Below are 24,941 nucleotides of genomic sequence, written 5' to 3'. Positions count from 1 at the left end.
GAGACAAAGATGCCACTGTAATAACACTGTGCAAGTAGGTGCTGTCCATGCATCTTACCAAAAAAGTGTACCTTTGCTCAATATACCTCTCAATAAATGAGTATTAGAATAAGCTATAGAACGATCCAAACTAAACAAGACACACCAAGAACAGGCCTCAATGCATAAACTATGTTACAAAATAAGAGGCAAAACAGAATCCAAAAAAATAAATTCACCGAAATACACAAATAGATAAAGAGTAACCAAACAAAATAATCTGGATTCACAACTTGGAAAATGAAACTTGAGTATCATGCACTGTGACTGGAGATAACAGTGAAAACCAAATCAGCACATTAATGTCAAGTAATTAGGTTGCTGGATGAGAAAGAGACTTGCTGCTTATTCCTTAAGGGGAAAAGAAATTAACTGTTGACAAACATCAGAAAGGAATGAATAATACTTCTCTATTCATTCAACAAATCTTTACTGAGCACCTAGTTTGTGCCAGGCACTGGCTACCCAGGCTCTCATGACACTTACTATAGCGTGAGGAAGAAAGACTAATCAAAGAATCATACTAATGAATGCATAATTATAAAATAAGAGCAATAAAAAGCAATTTAGTTACCTTGAGCACCTGTAAAGAGAAACCTAACTTATACTGGACAAGGTAAATAAGAGAAGACCTCCTGAGAAGAGGATCCTTGAGAAATGAAATAAGTACTAGAGGGAGGCAGATTAGGTGGAAAAAAACGGTATTGGGACACATCCTAGATTTCTGACTTGTGCAACCAAATGGTTACTGGTTCCATTTACTGAGAACCAGGTCTGAGAGAGAAGATCATTACCCTTGTATTGTTAAGTGCTTGGAGACATCTAAGTGGAAATATTAAGAACGCAGTTAGAGACACAGAACTAGAATACAAAGAAATCTTTCTAGAAATATGGATTTTATATGCTATAAATATATGTGAAATATACTATAAATTTTCTCTTACTATTTAAACCATTCCAAGATTTATATTTATATATAATTTTTTTAATGACTCACTCAACAACCTCTTTGGATGATCAAGAAGAATTAAGTACCCGCTCAACAAAGTATTTGAAAACTGACAAATTCTGAATTTGTCTCCTCTTAATCATATAATTATCTTACATTCTAAGACATTTTACAATTGCAAATTTTAAAGAAGACTATTTATTGCCAAGCAGACAGAAATAGAATATGTAAAGAAATAATATAGTATGTGTATCGGGACAAATGCTTCTGAGCTAAGGAAAGCAAGACATTATACATTAACAGATTTAATAATACTGATACTGTCAAATGCACAGCCATGATTCTATCCAATTAGATCTTCAAAATTCCTCTATGACACATCAACTCCTACTTCTCACATCTTAACTCCTTCCAAAAGCAAAGCGTGAAGGCAGACCAAGGTGGATGAATGAGGATTCTGAATAAGTTCCCTAAGAGGTGATGAGCTCCTCAGGGTAGTCAGCACTGGAGCTACAAGTCTGAAAGAGATACGGTAGACATGCCTATTCTTTTGGCTGCTCCTCAGGAGCATCAGGTTTATTACTGGGTACAGAAGAAATTTTATTTTTATTTAGCATTTGTGTTCTGCAAGTGGAAAAAAGGAAAAGGACCGTGCTATACATTAATAAATTGTGATGTGATAAAATGGTTATGTTTATCTGCAAGGCTACATATAGTCACTATAAAAACTATTTTAAATGTAAATTATGTACTCTGATCCCTCCCTGTATCCTACTTTAGTTTTTTATGGACCCAACCTAATAATTTACTGAAATGAGCTATTCAATTAAAATTACTTCAATGGATAATAATAATCCTTGGACATAAATGTCCAAGGCTTTGCCACTCAGCAGACTGACTCTAGGCCAAGTCACTTCACCTATATACATCATGGGGTATTGAAAGATTACACTGAGTTAATATGCATAAAGTGCTCTGTATAGTGCTTGACAGAGTACTCAAAATGAAATTTTTTATTATTTGAAATTAATTTCAAAGTATTGACACATATATATGCCAATATTTTGAAATTATTTTCAAGTAAAATAATTTCAATAAATCAATTTTAATATTGAAATCAATGGTTTCAACAAAAAATTCTTCCTTTGGAGTACAATTTTGAGGTCATTGGCAATTAACAGCTAAAACTTATTGAGCACTTAAAATTAGCCCAGCACCCCAGATGTGGCTCTTCTCCCAATCACTACAGAACTGGAATCAAACATTTCTCCTCCTTTCCTCCATCTTTGCCCAAAATTGTTGAAGCAATTCCCTTTTTACTCTTTTTACCCTTCCTCTCCAAGCTGTAAAGTCAAACAACCAATCAACCAACCTATTTTTAGTGCACCTACACGTTAACTGTGGGCTCCAGAAGGGCCAGCAGAGACTGTCCCTGAGCCACTTAACATTATACATCAAGCACAGCGCCTGGCATACAGTAGGCGCTCAAACAACAGGTGAATAGTTAAGCAAAAATAAAACAAACCAACCAACATGAACACCTCCCCAGCCTATCTGATGCAAGCAGCTTTCACTAACAAATGGACTTCTTCATTTTTATTACCTCAAATTAAAAACAAAAGTTTGACAGCAATGAAGTAGCTAGGAATGACGGAACAGATCGAGGATGAGGTCCAGGAAATAAAAAACAGAGAGAAAAGCAAGCTCACTTCTTCCTATCTACCATCTCCTTGCCAGACAAGAAAAAGGAGATATTATACACTCTGGTCTATATGCATCAGTCCCATTTGTAAATTGGCAAACAAGGTGGGGCCCTTCACAGGCCAAAGAAAAACTGATTTCAAGATTTTAAAATTTAATATGTCATTTTTTGAAATAAGGTCCTTTGATTAATTTTAATGTGCAGCTTTAACTTGTTTTAAGCTTTTGATACAGCTTTTTTTTTTCCCTTTCGCTCCTTCTACCCTTCTTTTTTGCTTTTGGACACAGAATTTCAGCCAACCTCCAAGTGGGCCTGTCTATACATTTGTAAGAGAAACAACTTATATACACCTAACTAGAGTAATACTTTGTCAAGCTGCATGTCTATGGATAATTTATGATACTTCTCCCTACAATTAGTTTAGAAGTATATATAGAAGTAAGTTGTGGGACCTCCCTGGTGGCACAATGGTTAAGAATCCGCCTGCCAATGCAGGGGACATGGGTTCAATCCTTGGTCCAGGAAGATCCCACATGCCACGGAGCAACTAAGCCCGTGTGCCACAACTACTGAGCCTGCGCTCTAGAGCCCGCGAGCCACAACTACTGAAGCCTATGTGCTCTAAGGCCTGTGTACCACAACTACTGAGCCCATGTGCTGAACTACTGAAGCCCGTGCACCTAGAGCCCATGCTCTAGGCAAGAGAAGCCACTGCAATGAGAAGCCCACGCAATGCAGCAAAGAGTAGCCCCGCTTGCTGCAACTAGAGAAAGCCCACGTGAAGCAATGGAGACCCAACACAGCCAAAAATAAATTAAAAAAAAAAATTTTTTTTAAATAAGTTGTAATTTAGGTTATCAATACAAAAATAATGACACAAAGAGACATTTGTAGTAGCCCTGTTTCTTAGGCATATATGGAAAAAAAAAAAAAAAGGTGCTCAAGAGTTAGGCAGTAGAATTATATACCACCACATTAAATATCTTAAAATAATACAATTAAAAACTATGTGTGAAGTGTAGGTTCTAGCTCTTAGCAGAAACCTAACACAAACTCTAAGCTAATAAAACATCAAATTTTGGTATCTTATGAGCATACATTAAAGCGCCACTAAATTTCACTTAAAAATACATCATACAATCAGAATGAGATAGATTAAAAGTATTAAGCTGAAAAGCTGTCCTCAATATACTGTTAAAAGAAAGCAACTGTAGAATAACATTTTATAGTTTATAAAAAAGAAAAAATATATATACTCAAATGAGATTAGAAAAAGATGTCAAAAGATACACACCAACCCGTTAAAACTGGTTATTTCAGTAAATTGATAAAGGAAAAAGAGGAAGAACAAATGATTCTCTCCTTTTTTTGGACATACTTCTTTCTGTATAATTTGTCTTGCTATAACAAGCAAGCATCTGTAGTTAATTTTTAAATGGAAGAGAAAGTGAAAGAGAGAGATGTGTTCTTAAACTCCAGCCATTTAGCAATCAACCTATTTCAAGATGTGCTTCTACAGATGTAATATTTATTTTGTAAGTATAACTTAATACTAACATATTAAATATTCAATAAAACTCAGTCAACTTCTCCCTGCATCTTCTCCAAATAAGGAAGCAGCACACTCTCCTAAACTGACTTGGCTGAATAATGTTATGCTACCCCTTTAGTATCTTATTAATTTTAAATGGGTACATATATAAACTCATGTTCAACAGGAAAATACTACAAAGCATTGTCACAGATGGCTTGGTTTCTCAGTGGATAGTAATCTGACATACTGTGAAACGACAACCTATTATTACTTTAATATTAAGGTCAACAGCATTGTTTTGTATGCACAACTCAGTATTCCAAACATCTGAAAGCCTTTAGTCAGACCAAAATCTAGATAAAATGTCATGAAAATGTTATGTCAGGACTGAAGAGATTGATGTCATTTAAAAAGTATTAATGCTGCAATACTTTAGTGCTATTATATAGCCTTCAAAAATTAACAAGAAGCTAACTTCATACCTTGTTAAAGGTAGGTAATTTCTAGCCCCTAAACTGCATTTTCTTATCAAGTGATATTTTTTATCAGCACAAATATAGATTTTATAAGAAGGAAACTTAAGCTTACATATGGTTATGAAAGCAATGCAAACAGTTTCACTGAAACCACATTAACTCTAACCACAATAAGACTTCTTAACAGAGTCAATGCATCAATTCCCTCATATTTGTGACTCACTGGTACTAGAAAAACCAGTTTGCATTCAATTTACTTACTGGAGATTGTAAGAGCATCCACCTACATACAGAAAGACAGTTTCAGGATAGGCAAAAGAAAAGGTGACCCAGGTAATGCAAATTAAAAGGATGCTTCACATCTGTGATTACAGAAAGAATTGAATAATGGCATTCTCTTATAAAAGCCTGAAAAACTTCAACTTATTTTATCCCCAAGAAATAAAGTCCTAAAGCACATAAAATGTTTATTAAACAATTCCTGGGTATACTGCATTATCATCTTAGTATAACACTAAATGAAACAAAGTCAATTCAGCAATTCATCACTTACAGAATGGTTATTACATGCAAACACTGCATGAGATACAGTAGTGATTACAATACATACCTTGTCTTTAAGGAGCTTATAATAAAGTATGATAATGGAACATGCTCACAAATGGCCAGAACCTTTCTCAACCTAAGTTATTTCATCTGAATCACAAAAGAGAGAAACTGACTTGAGCACTATTTTCTCAATTCTTTCAAGGATGGCACGTAACTAATACCATTCTAGATACATATGATGGATGGCTTAGGGTGTAATGGAAGAAAAGAATCAAAAGGCAGACAAAGTATGGAAGACGACATGTCATGTTCCAAACTTTGTATTCTTGCTGTTGGATCACTCAGAGCCCTCAAATATTATTAAGCACGGAAGTAACATAATCAGACATGCAAAATGTTACTGTATAACAATAGTATAGATGGAGAGAGAGAACTCGAAACAAGAAGACCAGCTACGAGACTACAGAAATAATCTCAGCCTCTAGCATAATAATGTCCTGAAAACCACAGGATCAGAAAGGATGAAAAGGTACTGGAGTTCATAAGTAACAGGGCTAAGAATAGGAGAAGTTACTGTCTCCAAGGCTTTCATCCAGGATGAGGAGAAGACAGTGATAACATGAAAAAATGTTAGAAACATAGTAGTTACAGGTTATAAAGAAAGAAGAATGGTTTATTTCTTAAAAAAAAGCACAATTACTTTTTTCTATGTCTTTAACTATGATAGATCTATTTTAGAATATTCTTTATCTTAAAATAAATTAGAACCGTAATTAAAGACCAGATTTTAAAGCATGTATATCCCTGTATCACTTCTTCAAAATACTAACAAAACCAGAAGAAACTTTAAACAACTTGATGTCTTAGAAATAAAGAATCCTACCATTTAACTGCCAGAACCAGCTTATTAAGAGATGTATGTAGATATGTCTTAGTCTTCCAGAATACCCCGTAAGACTGATTTTTACCCACAAAGAGAATAAATAAAAGACTGAGATCAGACCAATGAATGAGCACAGTATATGTAACGTTAGCTTGTTCTGCTGAGAATCACTGTAAATTCACTTCAAATATAGTTCTTATTGTAGGAATGATCCATCAATAAGCTATCACCAGCCTTTAGCCAACACTTTAAGAAAAAGTTTCCCTAAGAAAAGAGAATGACAAATTTTATGTCATTGTCTAAAAGTGAAGAAATTAGAAGGAAGATTGTTGCAGAAATGCACAACAAGAACGTAACATCTTTTCCTAACTGGTCTTGAAATTAAACTTTGAATATGGGGACATGAATATGGGGTGAAATGCAGAAGACACCTTAAGACTTCAAATGTGTAGTATGTTTCCCTTACCTACTTCTCCTGTCCCTCAAAAAAGTCTTGAATAGCTAGGGCATTGGCACTATCAACTCAGAAGCACAAGAATCTTTACCTGCAACCCAATCAATGTTCATAAACCCTATTCTAAAATGTGTGCTAAAAAAATTTTAATGGAAAACAGATGACTTGTTTATTTCCCCTTCTGTCCTCTGTGAGACAATGTGATCATGTTATTGCTCACTTTAGTAGTCAAACTACTCAACATCCCAAAATAGGAAAATAAATTCCCTCTTAGAATGATTTTGAAATGGCAGGGATGTTTACCGAATTATCTGAAACAGCAAAAGCATCTGCTTTCTGAAAAAAGAGAGGCAGAACAGCATAAGCAGTAAGAGCAAAGCTTTAGTGTCAGAGTCCTTGGTTCAGATTCCAGCTCTGATACTTGTGAGCTTTGCTCTGTCTCAATTTCTTTATCTATAAAATGGGGATTATAACACTACATAAACAACCCTGTGAGGTAAAATCAGATCAGTCCTTTCCACACCTGGCTGGTCACCAGAATTGCCTAGAAAACTTACTAGAATCATAATATCCCAGGCCCCATTCCATACTTTCAGGGGCGTGGTCCAGGAATTTGTATTTCTTAACAAATTCCAAAGATGATCCTTACATACTGGTCACAACTTGGAAATCATGGGGAAATTTTTATGTATTTTTTGTGTATTTTTTATATATATATTAATACATCTATGTAACTTACCAGTACTCTAGCACACTGTAAATGTTCAATTAATGCTTGATACAATTAACGATCATTTTTTTGAAGCAGAAATAAAACTGAGCATTTTGTAACAAGATGGCCACTAAGTAATCTTGCAGAAGTAGTCTGCATAAACCTCTCACCAAAAATGAGACTTATAGCATGACTCTATACCATCTGAAACAGTGAAAGATGACATATATGAAGTTCCACATTGATGACAATGTTCCTTTTCCACAACACAGTTTATGACAGAAGGAAAGCATAAAGTCAGGCATGTCTTAAATTTTTCATAAAGCCTGACCATTCCAGGTCATTCCATCACAAAACCTTTTTAAGTTCATTCCTTATTTTTCAGTAATTCATACAATTCATGCAAATTCACCAGAGAACAACACAAACACTAAATAAATGTGTACAATAACATTAACCATTGCAACAAATATCTAAAACCCACAGAGATGGATACTCATTGAGCATTCCTAGTTCTTATTTATGAATAATAATCCATCTTTCCTTTCTAAAAATCCAAACCCTTGAATTAATTAGCATTTCTAAATAAAGTGGCCTCAAATATATGATATCCAGCCCTTTAAATAAAAATGTCCAACCACACTTTTTTACCAATATTTTATATAAATCAATGTTATCTATAGAATTACATTATTATTTTTAAAGTTCTATTAAGAAATTTAACAAATTTGTTTTTAAATGTAGTTTCCAGTTTGTTTCTATCATATCACAAATCCAGGGTAAATTTAGACACTACTATATTACTAAATACTCTTTCTTTTTCTTTCTTTTCTTTTCGTGTTAAATTCACAACAATTTAATCACTAATTAGAGACAATATAAGAAAACAAAACAAAAAAAAGTAGATCTCTATGAAGCAAACTGACTACTTTGCAAAATCATGTACAGGAAATAATCATTTTTGAAAATAGAATTATATAAGCCCAAGGTGGCATCGTATTTACGTCATTACAATCTGCACAAATACATTTAAAATAGTCTTTGCACAAATATTTTGTTGTACTCACCATCAAAGTAAGTAAAATGGAGCTTCCTAAAACCCCCTATCAATATATTTTATGTGTCAAATTTAATTTGCATTTGTCCATAACTCTCCTTTTGAACCAGCATCACAGACTTCTGAATTGATATGATTACATTCAAACTGGAGGTTTAGAAGGAAGTTAGCTCCCACATTTATTTCTGCTGGTGATCCTAATAAAGGCAACCGCTCTTAGGTTACTGAAAGAGACAGCTTCACAAATCAATGCATGTCAGCAACAGTAAATACTCATTCTTTTAAATGTAGATGTTAAATAAAAAATAGTTACCACCAACAGAAAGTAAAGTGTATTCTATGGACATTTTGGAGTAAACTACATATATTTATTAGGCACTAAATTTTTAAAATTTTAAAGTACTTTTTAAAGTGATTTTTAACAAATCTACAAGTTATCTACTAATGTTAAAAGTTAAAATATTTCAGCTGTACAAAATAGTGTGTTTACCTAATTTACTAAATGAGGAGTTTTACCTTTGGGCTTATTTCTCCATATACACATCTTACAAAGATTACAGGGATCAATGATCTAATGCCAACAGATTGCTTCAAGCACTGAGAAAGGAATATGTTATGTAAATAAAGCTTAAAGTGAAGAAGTTGTTTTGGTCATTAAATTATAAGACTTTACCATTTTCTTCTACCAAGTTTTAACCATTAATCCTAGTGTTATTAGAGAAACAAAGTTAAACCAAGAGATCCAGAAGGCTGAGGTAATCTGATCTTAAGAGTCAAAAGAAACACAAATGCGAGTTTAAAGACATCTCAAGCAATTAAACCAAAAGTTATCACCTTTCCTCTGCCTGTAGAATATTAACTACTTATATTAAAAGTCCTTGTAAAGCACTGAATCAGCTCCAACTGTCCACATGATAGTGAGGAAAACTTCATGAATTTATTCTGACTACCTACCCACCACACCTATATTTTCAGATATATTCGGTGTCAAGGGAGGGAGAATCAAGGGCATTAAAGAAGTTTTCAGACTTCAGGACACGTTTGATATGCTGCAAATAAAAATATATACTTGGAACTACAAACAACACATGATGAGAACTGTTGCCCCTCTTCCCTAGAACAACGATTTTATAGATATATCCTCTTGATGCCTTTGTGAAACTTCTCTATCCCACATTCTTGGTTACCTTACTGGGTCCCTCACCATAGTTAAAAGGATTTTTTGGCAAGTAGTTTTGAAAAAGACACAACAACTTAGGAATGGAGGAGAAAACAGAAGGGAAAGAAAGGGGTATGATATCACTTCTCCATCATCAATTACTTCTCAAGAAAGACAGCAGAGTATATCCCACATTTTAAAGTACTATAATGACAGTAAAACTCTCCAAAGAAGAACAGGAATGGGAATACTCTTTATTCTACTCCACTTCAACCCTTAAGATTAGGACACAGCAAATTAATAAGTTTGCAAAATTAGCTATAGTTCCCATGACAATAAATATTCAAAAATTAACTCCAAAGGAAAATGATTTGTAACAATCTACTGTGGTTTCACCACAGTAATATTTCTTTAAAATGTAAAATCTAAAACAACACAAAGTACAAGACAATAACTTACTTGAGTTGGAACAAGCACAGGAGGGTAAGCCATCTTATGATGCCTGTACACCCAAAATGCACAAATGACAATCCCCGCAATTAGCATAAGTGGCACCAAAGAATAGAGCAAGATGTTGTAATAGGGTGGCTTTGGTGTAACTGGATTCGAAGTAGCTGTGGAAAAGAGGAGGAAGAAAACCACTCAGATTTGGTCGACAAAATTTCACAATAAATGTTTATTATAGTGTCAAATTTTAGGAGATAAAATAAAGAGTAGGAGAAGATGGGAGTAAATTATTCCATCAACACAAATATGCTTTGTTTTCAATCTACTAGTTGAACAGACATATGCATTTTCCCTGTGAACTTACGCTGTGTGACTTCCATCTCCGGAAAATAAGAAAACCTTTCATTACACATATTGCCCTCACAGCAACAAAAATATACTTCAGGGCTATCTTTTTTTTCTATACAATCAGTCCTATAAACAAAAAGAGGAGAAATAATTAAAATCAACATTATTACTCTGAATCTACAATAGGTGTTTTTCTAAAGTTCTCAGAGATAAAATAATGAATAAGTCATTTATAGTCAACTTTGAGATTTTTATTAATATTCAATAATCAATTCTTAAAAGACAAAAATGTTCCTTGAATCCTATTATTAAATATCATCAGAAAAATAAATCAAGAGCTGATTTTGTAACAATCACATTGGCTCCTTGAAACCACTTCTTTAATTTGGTTTTTAATGATCAATCTAAGGCAACCATCTTTTTCATTGTTTGTTTAGTAGAAAAGCTTGAAGAGGAACATAAAGCCAATGAAGAAATTTGGTCTAGGAGTGCTTTTACTTACAGGAAATATAGCTTTCCCATTTTATGAATACAATAACTCAACACTATATATAAAAAACTGTATGTGTGTGTACACATATAAATACATACCTATATGCCTATGTATACATATAAATACACAGGCACAAAATAATTCCTGTTCGTATCTCGTGGCAGAACATATTTCAACATCAGAGACCTAAACCAGGCTTGGGAATTAAGCCATTTTTGCAACAGATTTAAATTCCCTGAACACAATGAACAGGGTTAAGGATAAGCAACAAGAGCAATATGTAACAACAAACATACAGGCCCTAGTAACTCAAAAACTGACTGGAGGTGGGTTGATTTAGGGGGTAGGGGGAAGGCAGCCTTCTATATAGGACCTGAGTTACTGAAAAGATAGGGATTTAGCATCTAGATTAAATCCTAATCAACCACTAAAAAAACAGCTATACCTAGTTTTTAAAATCAGATATTTAAATACTGCTAATAACATCAGGTAGATTTAAAGACACATTACAAATAAACTGTGAACTTTTATAATGGCTGTTAGAATAGCAAGGTTGAATTTAACTCTAAAGTGAAAAGCTCAAGAAATTTCAGGGAGAAGGCAATTTTAATAAAATCAAACTTTGAAATAAAATCTATACCAATGTCTATTTAGTAGAAAGTAAAGGACAAATGAAGGCTAAATTTCTAACAATTTATAAAGAGAAATTTACAAATTTAAAATTTAATATTTAGAATCATGAATCAAATCATAGGTTAACGTGATTAAATACCTAGCCTAGTTAACTGAAGTAAATTATCAATACTTTTCACCATTCAATTTCATTCTTTTTACCACTGTCTTTTCCTCCACACTTTGACATTTCTTGAATCTTCTTTTCCTTTCTCTTATTTATGTTACTACCTTTAATATTTGTTTTTTAATCAAATTCATAACATAAAAGCAGAAATTCACATACTTTTAAATTGGCATTTAACCCCTAGAAACAAAGCTGATGTAGTAATTATCACTGTAAGAGCAGGCATTTGCACTGAACAACTCACTCACACTATCTAGCAAAGTTTAATATCCAGTAATACTGGTTTTAGGTGAGAAGCACAGTAGCATTTTACAATAAAAAGAACAGGGATCCCTGATTTCAACTAATTAATAAAGACAGTTTTGAATAAAGATGACCTCCAAACCTCATTTTTTCCCTAACTTCTTCCTCAACTTTTCTTTTTTTATAAATTGAGATATAATTTGCTATAACATTACATTAGTTTCAGGTATACAACCTAGTGATTGGATATTTGCATATATTGTGAAATGATCACCACAGTAAGTCTAGTTGACATCTCATCACCACACATAGTTACAAATTTTTTTTTCTTGTGAAGAGAACTTTTAAGATTTACTTAAATGTTGCTAAGTTCCTTAGCAACTTTCAAATATACAATACAGTATTATTAACTATAGTCACCACTACATCACATCTCCCATTATACCCCCAGGACCTATTTGTTTTATAACTGAAAATTCATACCCTTTTGACTCCCTTCACTCATTTGCCCACCCCTCACCCCCGGCCTCTGGCAACCACCAATGGTTCTCTATATATATGGGTTCTTTTCTTTTTTTTAAAGATTCCACATACAAGTGAGATCATATGGTATTTGTCTTTCTCGTCTGATTTATTTCACTTAGCATAATGCCCTCAAGGTCATCAGTGTTGTCGCAAATGGCAAGATGTTCTTCTTTTTTATGGCTGAAAAATAGTTCATTGCATACATAGACCATATTTTCTTTACCCATTCATCCACTGACAGACACTTAGGTTGTTTCCACATCTTGGCTATTGTAAATAATGCTGCAATAAACATGGAGGTGCATATATCTTTTCATGTTAGTGTTTTCGTTTCCTTTGGCTATATACCCAAAAGTGGAACTGCTATATCACTGCTATTTTTAATTTTTTGAGGAACATCTATACTGTTTCCCTAGTGGCTCACTTACTCTTTCATAACAGCAAATATCACTTAATGATCACCTCTGTTAATGAAGAAGCTAATAATCAGAAATACAGCTAAAATGTATAATTACAGAGTAATAATCCCCAGAAAATTCAAAGATGGAGAAGTATATCCTAAATACTAAATATATACCTAAATGACGATTTTAATTTTCACCAAAAGTGGAGCTAATTCAATTTTCATGAGTTTATTCAACACATTTTACTATTAATCACATATGGCCAATCAACCACAGATTCGTGGTAATCTATTAAAGCCCCTGAAAGTGGATCAGGATGTAGCTAGAGTTCCGTGAGTGTATTAGTTATTTGGCTCCAAAAAGTCTGGTTATCTAGGATTCTGTACCTTCTGCAGTCATCAGCACCCACCCTCAGTGAAAATCCTGTGGCCCAGGCAGTTTAAGTGATCGGCCAAACATCTAGGGACACCTTGCAGAAAGATCACAGGCAGTCAATGACATATCCACTATATTTTATTTCCAACAGAATAAAACAATTTAAACAAGATTTTTTAAATAAAATGTAGCTTTCTATGAGGATTGTGTTAGTTCTGATGTAATTCTGAAAGTCAAGTTAAAATGTCCCTTGGGATAAAGAACAAAGGCCTACTCTGCAAGGAAATGTAGTGAGATCAATTTCTTCCAGATACATAAAGAGGGAAACTAAAAGGAAATTAAATACTATGATTAAGCTTTATTCTCCTTCAGGACAGATTTTCAACAGATATATTCTCTCTTAAAGCAATTTTAAAAATCCTTTTTCCTTAAAATTGGTGTTTAAAAAAAACCTATAACCCTACAACATATGGAAAGAAATGTTTCTTATCTAAAGTTCTCACTACTTGATAGATTATTCAAACTATATCGAAGATAAAACATAAACATGCTACATTTATTTTTTTACTTTAAAATATATATCTTGTCATTACAACATGTTATAATGGTCTTCATAATCCCATCTTAAAAAAGAAACATTTAAGTGAAAATCCATGCATTGATCTTTCTCCTTTTAAAGAAATGGGGGGGGGGGGGAATGGAGGAAATGAAAATTATTCAACACTACCATAAAAAAATAAAATGTGTTCTTACCTGTCATAGCAGTTGATATCATCCAGCCAACAACCTTGCTTCACTATTTCAATGGAACCAGAAATATTCTTCCAGGTAGCAAAACAATGCCGCCGTTTATCTTTGTCACCATAACAGGATTCAACACCAGTTCGATTGGTTCTATCTCTTTCCCAATTAGCATTATAGAAAATACACTCCTGAGTTTCTGATCTACCAAGTATAGCACCTATAAGATAATAAAACGACAACTTTTAATATAACTGTATTTGTTCTTAAACAGATTGTCTCGTCTCCCAGTATACGAAACTTCAAATCTCCCTAAAATGTCAATAATTTACTGCCTTACTAGTGTTATAACATTGGGTTCAGGTTTCCAGGTCAATCTCTGTACTTTAAGTATAATAAACATAATAATAGAAAGCAACCACATATATCACAAGGTTTCTCTGTAAAAGGCCAGTTTCACTTAAGAATGTCCTTGATGGAAAGCAGTACAATTGTTAATTTTTTTAAAATCTTGACCCTTGAGTAGACTTCTTCTCAATATTGTGTGACAAAATGGGAACTAACCAAAAGCACTGCTGCTACACACTGAAGTACAATGATTGCCTCCAGAAAAAAGCCCTTGCATGATTGAGTTGTGAACTAAACCAACCAAGGCTATTCAGACTTGAGTATTTGGCAGAAACGTTCCCAAAATGAACCAAGTAAACCTGTTACTTCCAGAAAAACACTGACAGTATGCACTGCCAATAATAAAATATGAGGTTTCAAGCAAAAATAAGAATTTTGGAAAATTTGTACTTACCACCACCATTAGCCTGACACCTTCCCAATACTTAAAGAATTTCTGATGAGTGGTGATATTAACAAATGTGACTTTTAAATACAGAATAATGAGATGTGCCAATATTTAGAAGGTCTATATAATTCAGAGAACCAATATTTTCCAAGTGAATTATGCATGACGCTTGAAAAACACTCATGGGCAAAAAATCCATACAAAGTTCAAGATAGCCAAGTAGATTTTAACATTACAGAGGACAAAAAGTTCATTAGTGGTTTCAGATTCCACACTGTAACTAACTTTTAAGAAACTATCTCTTGTCTTACATGGAAAAGCAAGGGAACTGGAATACCCAAAATAATTCTGAAAAAGATGTACAAAACAGAATTCATGCTGTTTGTTTGTTGGCCGCACTGCGTGGCTTGTGAGATCTTAGTTCCCCACTCAGGCATTGAACCCGGGCCATGGCAGTGAAAGCGCCAAGTCCTAACCACTGGACTGCCAGGGAACTCCCCATATTACTTGTTTTTAAGACTTATACTAAAGCTTCGGCAATCAAGACAGTGTGGTCTTAGTGAAAAGACAGACACATGAACCTACAGGCCAGGACAGAGAATCCAGAAATAGACCCATACACATACAGTCAATTGATACACAGCAAAGGTACCAATGCATTTAGCAGAGAAAGTCAACAACTGACACTGGAACAATTGGACATCTATATGCAAAACAAAGAACCTCAACTCATATCAACTCATAGCTCATGCTGTATACAAAAATTAACTCTAAACACATCACAGACCCAAACTAAAACCTAAAACTATAAAATTTCTAGAAAAAAATGAAAAATCTGGTGACCCTAAATTATGAAAGATTTCTGAGAACACAAAACACATGAGCTACAAAAGAAAAAACTGGTAAGTTGAACTTCATTAAATTTGAAACTTGTCTTTGAAAGTTAAGGAAAAAAATTCAGACCGGGAGCAAATACTTGCAAATTATATACCTTAAAAATAACTGATATTCAGAAAATATAAAGACCTCTCACAACTCAACAATATGAAAACATACTACCCAATTTCTAAAAACTAAGCAAGAGATTCAAATAGATGCTTTATCAAAGAGATATGAACGGGAAATACTACATAAAAAGATACTCAATATCACTAATAATCAGGGAAATGCAAACTGAAACTAGATCTAATACTGATTGGAATGACCAATACAAAAACAAAACGTACAATCTCAAGTGCAGGTAAATATGTAGAGCAACTGGGACTTTCACACATCGGTGGTGGGAATGCAAAATGGTCCAGCCACTTAGGAAAAACAGTTTGCCAACTTCTTACAGTGAAATATGCACCTACCATACTACACAGCAATCTCATGCCTAGGTATTTACCTAAGAAATGAAAACGTATGTCCATGCAAAAATCTATACATTAATGTTTAGAGTGGCTTTATTCAGAATCACCAAAAGCCAGAAACCACCTGATATCTAGCACTGGTAAATGGAAAAATAAACATCTATACAATAAAAAGAAGTGAGCTAGTGATAGAAGCAACCAAATGGATAAATTGCAAACACACTATGCTAAAAATGAAGACAGTCTGAAAAGGCTACATATTGTATGACTCCATTTACACAATATTTTGAAAAAGGCAGAAGTACAGGTAAAAAATCAGATCAGAAGCTGGGAGGGAGGGGAAAGGGCTGATTACAAAAGGGCATGAGGAAACTTTGGGGGGTGATGGAAATATTCCACATTTTTATTGTGGTGGTTGTATGATCGTATGAGTTAATCAGAACTCACAGAATTGTATATCCAAACAAAATACATTTTATCCTCTGTAAATTATACTTCAATCAACTTGACTTAAAAAAACAACAATATCAAAGAAACTACACTTGTTGAGTTTTGGTATAGTATCAAAGAAAAACATCCACAATTATCTTAAAAAAGGATTAAAATATTCCTCACTTTTCTAACTATATATCTGTGTATGGCCAAATTTCCTTCATGTCAAAACAACACAACGGATTGTTGTATCACAACAAATTGAGTGGAAAAAACAGATATAAGAATCCAGTTGTCTTCTACTAAAACAATTAAAAAGAGATCTGTAACAATTTCACTAATTTTTTTGTTGTCTTGGAAAATATTTTTCATAAAAATCTATTCTTTTGTTAACATATAATGGATTGTCACTTCTAAATAAATATATTTTTTTAATTTTCTGTCTTAATTTCTAATATGATGAATATTTACAGATACAAACCACATAAAAACTCTTTGGGGTAAGTCTAAAGAAGTTCTGAGACCAAAAAATTTGAGAACTGCTGCTCTACAATGCTCTAGCACAGAGATATAATTATAAGCTGATAAAATCTGTGGCAGTAATGGTGCTGTGGACTTCTCAACTACGGAAGAAATAATAGTGTGAGCAGACATGTAAACTGTGGCTGGTAACTCTATGTCCACTGTATATTATAAAAGAAGGGCTGCTACTACTATTCATCTGTATATAAACAGTGGCCATTTTGTAAATTATTCCTTTTCAGAAACCTGTTGAAAATAACAGCAAATTAAGTTTCCTCCTTTACTAAATAACCACAAAGCAATCATACTCCGCCCACGTTATCTCAAAACAGGGCATGGCAAACTTTTTCTGTAAAGGGCCAGAGAGTAAATATTTTAGCTTTTGCAGGCCATATGGTCTCTTTCACAACTACTCAATTCTGCCATTGTAGCACAAAAGCATCCAGAGGACAGTAAATGAATGAGCATTGTTACATTCGAATAAAACTTTATTTACGGACAGTAAAAATTAAATTTCATGTAATTTTTACATGTCACAAAATATTATTTTTTGAATTTTTTTTCCAACCATTTAAAAATGTAAATATCATTCTTAGTTCACAGGCTGGATCTGGCCCACAGGCTGTGTGGTCAGCTACCTCTTTTTTTTTTTAAGTTTTTTTTTTTTTTTTTAATGTGGACCATTTTTAAAGTCTTTATTGAATTTGTTACAATATTGCTTCTGTTTTAAGTTTTGGTTTTTTGGCCGCGAGGCATGTGGGATCTTAGCTCCCTGACCAGGGATCGAACCCACACTCCCTGCATTGGAATGTGAAGTGTTAACCACTGGACGGCCAGGGAAGTCCTGGTCAGCTACCTCTTGAAACAACATCCTAATTCCCACAGTCTAGCTAACCTGCCTTTTGTTTGTTTTGTTTGTTGGGGAGGAGTCTTCTGTGAACTATCGCTTGTGTAATTCATGTTAAAAACCACTATTAATTATTTTTAATTTCCAAAAGAAGACTCCATTGAGGCATAGGAACAACACTTGAACTAAATAAAACTGACCTCCCAAAAAAGAACATTGCCTATGACAAAAATGCCAAATAGGTTTTATCTTTGGTGTCAATTCCAATCAATTAAGAGTGGCTGCCAGGAGCCATGTACTGAGAAAGATTTTGAGGTAAAGGGTTTTGAAATTAGTATAGAAGGAGGGGAGAAAACATCAGTATCTTTTCTTTGCCACCTCTGGTCTTGAAAAAAGATAAATGACTATTTTCTTTATTTCTTTTAATACTTCTTAATATTTAATGGTAAGTTAAGATTTCAGATCATTTTCTAGATCTAGACTATCACTTGATTGATATTATCCACAGATAGAAAGAAAACTGCTTAATGGGGAAAACTGACAATCTTGCCACCCCCCTCCTCAAGCTGATTGGGTAATCAGTCTCTATCTATCACGTCTCCAACTGACCACTAAATATAATAACATGATAATTATAAAAATAAACCAAGTTATATGTATTTTTACGTTAAGCTCACATAGTGACTTTAAAGGTGTAGTTCTAAAAAGGATGACAAAAGTTACCCATATTTACTAGTTTTTAAGAGCATCTCCCAATTTAAAATCTTCTGAAACTTTAAATTTCTACCATAGGTTTATTCTATCAAAGTAATTCCAAATAGTTAATATGACTTTCAAAAGAAATAAATGAACATAAAAGGTCTGTGTGCAGGGTTTATTATAATGGTTCTTAACAAATGATATGCATCAGAATCCCCTATGTGTTTTCTTGAATTCATGTTTGAGTGCCATTTTGTTTGCCCGAGGAATGAGTAGTTGAAAAGTACATGGGGGGCCGCGGGGAGATATATAGATGTATAGATATTGTATGTATGTTTTCTTTTCTCCTTTTGGCAAAGACCCACTGGTGATCTAATGTTCCTCCCCAGTGAAGTACCACTGGCTTAGTAGACTGTGACCTGAACTTGGAATTTAGTTTACAAACTGTGACCTTGAACAAGTTACCAAACCTTTCACTGCTTTGTTCCCACATTTGATTCAATTTCCCTAATAATTCCATAATTATTATGGATAATTCCATAGTTTCATAACTCACACTCAGGCAAGTTATAGCAAATCAGTAAGTCTGGTCGCAGAATCTAGTATCAGAATTATTTTAGGTAATAGTTCTATTTCCAAAGTACTGCTTATACATAATGACTCATACTGACCATTTCATTTTTCCTACCATTTAAGAAAGAAAGAAAAAGAAATACACAGGACCTGAAATTTGTTAGAACATTTGGCCATAAAGTAGGTCTGTAAAAGTCATACTCAAAATCTGAAATACTCCTCCCATGAGGAAAAAGTAAATTGTACCTACTGTGACTGCATCTGAGGACAATTAGGGTTTTGTTTTTTAAAAGCGTGAAGTATTAAAATAATACATCAACACTAATTTTACACAATCTCTTACAGAAAAAGATGAAGAGGGACTACTTAACAACTAATTTTCTGAAGCCAGTATTACCTTGATACAAAAACCAAAGACAGAACAAAAAAGAAGAGGGATAATACAGGCCAGTATCTCTCACTAACTTAGATGTAAAAGTTCTCAACAAAATTTTAGCAAACAAAATCCAAAACTGTATTTTTTTAAAGTAATACATCACAACCAAGTACAATCTATTCCAGGCATGTAAGGTTGGTTTGATATTCAAAAATCAGTAAATGCAATCTGCCAAATAAACAGGCTAAAAGAGAAAAATCATATGGTCTATCAGTGTAACAGGAATAGACAGAAACTTCCCCAAAGTCACAAAGAGCACCTACAAAAAAACCTACAGCCAACATCATACTTGATGGTGAAAGACTGAATGCTTTCCCTCTAATACCAGAAACAAGGCAATAATGTCTACTCCCACCACTTTTATTTAACACAGTACTGAAAGTTTTAGATATTGCAATAAGGCAAGAAAAAGAAATTAAAGGCATACCGATTGGAAAAGAAGATATAAAACTGTTTCTATTTGCAGATGAAATGACTGTCTATTTAGAAAATTCCAAGGAATCTTCAAACAAAAAAAATGCTAGACCTAGTGAGTGAGTTCCGTAAGATCACAGAATACAAATCACCACACAAAAATCAACTGTGTTTCTTTATACTGACAATGAACAAGTGGAACTGAAATTAAAAATTTAAAGTACCAGTTACAATTGCTCCTAAGAAAATAAAATACATATAGTCTAATAAAACATATATAGGATTTGTATGATGAAAATTATAAAATGTTGATGAAAGAAATCAAAGAAGACCTAAACACTTGGAGAGACATACTGTGTTCATGGATTGGAAGAGCCAACATAATAAAGATGTCAATTTTTCCTAAACTGAAATATATAGGATTAATCCAATTCACAGCAAATTTCTTTGTAGACACCTAAAAGAGCTTATTAATGTGTTGAAAAAGAATAATAAAGGGAGAAATCACTCTTCTTGGTGTTAAGGCTTATCATATAGTTGCAGTAGCATGACAGTGTGGTACTGGTGGAGACAAAGACACAAAGACCAGTGGAACAGATAGAGGACCCAGAAACAGACCCATACGAATATGCCCAATTAATTTTTAACAAATGAGCAAAAGAATTTTAACAGAGGAGAGATAGCCTTTTCAATAAATGGTGCTGGAACAGTGGACATGGTTCAAGCAAATATTTCTTAAATGCCCTCCCCTTTGCAATCTATCATCATTCTAACAGTTTCTGAAAGCCCAGCTCTTGCAAAAAGCCTCCCAGGCTAAATCTCACATATGTGACCATTTTCAAGTTTTCTCATCAGAACTCCTCCTTCCCACAAAATGCACACTACTTGCAATCCAATATAAAATATTTTATATTTATTCATTGTTTTTAGTTAGTTGTCTATATAAGTCCTTTCATACATCAGAATGCTATTGGATCTAAGACTGTCTTACTTGCCCTCCAAACATAAACAGTACTTAATGAATGATTAAAATGTAAAAATGTGATGTGACAACTGAATTTTAAAAATCCACCAACTACTACTGCACCCCCATCTCCTTTGAAACAGGTAGATGGAATTAAAGAATCTTTTACAATTATGAATTGTATTAATTTCTTATCTGATTAAGATGACAATGTTTTTCACGGCCCTGTGACCAGCCTCATCCTATCACAATTTTCCTACGGTATGCGACCAACATTAAACAGGAAGAAAAGAACTGTTTTGACAACTTACAAATCTGAGGCTCACTTCTGGAAAAGTATTTTAATGCTGTCTGAAACTATCAACAAGTCACTGAGAACAGAGTATAAACAGGCTACTGAATGCCTTCCCTAACCTTGTGCCTCCCAAAGGCAACTTAGTTTGCTAGGAAGGGTTAATGAAGTTTCAAAAATAATGAATACAACATGAAAAGCAATTCTTGTTTTCCCTTCACATGTCACTGCTTCCTACCACTCTAGGGGTAGAACACACGTCCAAAGAGAATCAGCTATGGAAGGCAGATCAAACTGAATGATGCTTTTAATCAAAAACATTTTATAGTACAAATAAAATAAAATAAAATTGCATCAAAACATTGATACAACCCTCATGCAACCCTCAATATGACGGATACCCTAATTTCCCCCAATGAGAAGATATTTTTAAAATCTTTTGACCAACTTGAAATATACAAACTTTTCTATATTTGTATGAAAAGCCTAATGTATACTTATTTTAACTCATTAGTTTTATGAATGTTTTAAAATCATGAAGCACAAAAATTTTAAAAACAATTTTGTTCAAACTTCACATACGTCTTTCAACAAGTGTCATCTCATTACCTTCTTTTTGAGTCATTTAAAAGTAACAAAACTTGAATTATCTTCATTTCCATTTAAGTTGTTTGAGAAACAGTACTTTTTGAAGTCATATTGTCACTGGAAATGTTTCTCCAAGCCACAAACTTCCACTCCCATAATACTAAGACACTGTTTTTTTCACATTGTTCTATAGGTATATGTTGTGATGTTCATAAAGTACTTACAATATTGCTCTTAAAAGTGAGATTTAAAATTTTTTTTACAACCTTTGTGAATAGTTTACAACAAATTATGATAGTTAATGAACCCTCCCAAGAATAATTTCTTATCTGTTTGAACTCTTTATTCCCCTTTTACCTTTTCCCTCAGGAAACTTCCATAAAAATTCAAAACTAGCACTGACTGGCATCATTTCAAGCCTGTCTGTCTTCTACAAACATTATTCTTCTATTCAAAATAAAATTATTGAGCAAGAGCCTCAAAATATTAAAACCTTTGCAAAGTCTCAAATATAAAATGACTTTTTCTGGGAATAATCTTTGAAGAAAACTTTGCTTTTATATTGAACATATACAGATGGAAAAAAATTGATCATATGCTTGTACTGTAAATTAAAACACCAAGATAAGGACTATAAATAAATGCAGTAGGACTTTGGAGATGATAACCTGGACCTCCACTAGACTATGAGCTTCCAGAACAAGCCCTATTATCACTGCTGTATCACCAGTACCTGGCACAGTACAGGAACTCAATAAACATGCACTAAATCTATCAATTAACAAGGAAATGAAAAAAGAAGGTTTTATGGAGGAAAGGGGACTAAAGCAGGACTACTAAGGAAAGAGACAGAACTGAGCTAAACAGAGACAGAGAAGATCATGATCAAATAAACAGGGCTGTGGTTAATCAGTGTTTGACAAGATTGCTTTCACTAAACATGAACGTTCCATATTCTTCAGTATTGGGTATAATCAAGGCAGATTTGCAAGACATCAAAAGTTAAGAATAGAAGTTATATTTTGAAGATTAACCTGAAAATCAGTAAACTGTGTTGGAATGGAAGGAAACTCAGCAAGCCATACTAACTACCCAATAAAAACCAGGAGTCTATAATATCCATGCTTATCAGATGGCCACAGTTATCAAAAGGACTGACAAATTAGAATATGGAGATCAAGTTTTTGCTTTACACAGTCTCTTATTTGGTCTAAGTGTAAGAAAGTAAGATATAAGTGACCTGAGTTAGGTATTTGGCTGTTGATAAATGTTTAGCTTACATCATCTTACAAAATAAAGCTTTATTCCATATATATTTACCCTATGTTTCTCTTTTTTGTTAACTCTCTTCCTGATGTTATGTTCTTACTATCATGAAAGGTATGTATTGTCCGGGATAAGCAAGGTATCTTCAAAGATAAGGCACAACAGAAAAGTGGTTTTGCCTATAGCCACAAAATGTGTGGGCAACCTATAAATGCCCAGATCTCAAGATTGAAATAGTTCTATGCAGTTCTCTGGCACTCATTCAAAATACGAATTACATCAAAACAGGTACAAGTAGATACAAGTATTACCTAGACTGTATAAAACAGGTTTCTGATATTAGATGTTCATCTTGGGGGGAACAGGGAGACCACGGTGACTGCAGCTAGAGGCCAATACTCCCATCAGAATAAATGGACTATTTTTTAAATTGCACAAAAGCCAAAACTGGGCATAAACTTAGAAGAATAAGAGATAAAGGTAAATTCTCAAAATCAGAACAGACACCCTAAAATAGATTAAGGAAATCCCCCCCACACACATACACACACAAAGTAGTTTCTACTAAAAACAACCTACAAGTCTCAATTACTCTGAAAAGACACTAGGTACATTAAGGGGTTTTAGTGCTTCATTTGCTTGGGAAAATGCAGGCTTTCTTTTTAGTAAATCATCAAACTCTGATGTAAATACGGATCACTTCAGCTGCTATGAAAGTAATGTGAAATATTACCCTTGAGGAACCAGCAGTATTAAGAGTGAGAAACTTAAAAAAACAAAACAAAACAAAACAACTCATCACAAAGTTTTCATCAAAGTAACATCTGGCAACTTAAAACCAGCAACTGAAGAAAATTAGCAATACTTATTAGAGAAGTTTTAAATAGCAGTACACTTCTATTAAAGGAAAAGAATACAAACTGAAAACTCACTATGATACTAAATAACAGCTATATCACTTAACTAGCCTTATTTTAAAAATCACCAATGGCCTTCATATTTATAACTAAGATGCTTAGTACTAGAAGAGAAGAATCTAAAATTCTTGTTTATTACTTCTATGTGTTGTGTAATTTCTTTCCCACTTTAAAACTCATTTTAATAATTTGCTTTTATGCATCTATAAACACATCAAAGGTCTTCTGGTATCCTTTCTTTTCTATATTAATAAACATCACAGAAGTCACCTTCCCTATTTGGCTGCCCTGGGCTGTTTTTAAGTATTAGGAAAAAAAGTAAAGTCCACAATGTCCCAAAAGACTTCTGATAAACAAGTTAGAAATATGAGGAAGGAGAATATATTTTCAAATAAAATTTCTGGGTGGCAATGCAACATTTTAGGACCTGTCAATCTAATTTTTTATTTTTATTTTTTTAAGCTAAGCACCTTCCTACCACCAAACAATCACTTCCAAAGGAAAACACAAACACTTTCTGGCAATTTTCCCAGAAATTTTTTTTGCCTTGCCTGTTATACTCAGTACTATCAGTCTGACAAAATAGTGCAAGATTCTGTCCATCTAGCTTAAGTAATATAAACTAAAAACACAACTTATGTGGAATAAAATAAAAATATAAACATTGTACATTGTAACACTAGACACAGTGTGTGCATACGTGGGTGTGAGAAGGAGAATAAAAGTAGATGTCAACATTTAACCACTGGTTATCTAAGGACTCCTAATGTTAATTCCTGACAAATTACTACGATAACCACCTAAAATGTATTTTAACACTGTTAACTCGTAAGTGACTGATTTTCCTCATATAGTTCCAAAATAAGTACATATCTACTTTTATACAGACCAAGGTTTGAAGAAAGCATAAATTTCTCAAACCTCTCTCTTAAAAAGCCTTAACAAAATTTTAGA

General features: G+C 33.5%; 1 protein-coding gene across 1 annotated transcript in view; it reads right to left on the bottom strand.

The window, feature by feature from the left end:
- Positions 1–24,941, bottom strand: part of ACVR2A (activin A receptor type 2A) — an 83,814-nt gene that overhangs the window by 19,133 nt on the left and 39,740 nt on the right. Inside the window, exons 2-4 of the mRNA XM_061199850.1 lie at positions 13,902–14,109; positions 10,326–10,435; positions 9,974–10,128 (exon numbers count right to left, since the gene is read on the bottom strand). Coding sequence (XP_061055833.1) covers positions 9,974–10,128; positions 10,326–10,435; positions 13,902–14,109 — 473 coding nt within the window. The remainder of the gene's footprint in view (positions 1–9,973; positions 10,129–10,325; positions 10,436–13,901; positions 14,110–24,941) is intronic.

This window comes from Eubalaena glacialis, chromosome 1, assembly GCF_028564815.1.
Source record: "Eubalaena glacialis isolate mEubGla1 chromosome 1, mEubGla1.1.hap2.+ XY, whole genome shotgun sequence".
Lineage (NCBI taxonomy): Eukaryota > Metazoa > Chordata > Mammalia > Artiodactyla > Balaenidae > Eubalaena > Eubalaena glacialis.
Note: the sequence above shows the minus strand (reverse complement) of the source record. Positions and strands in the feature narration are given on the sequence as shown.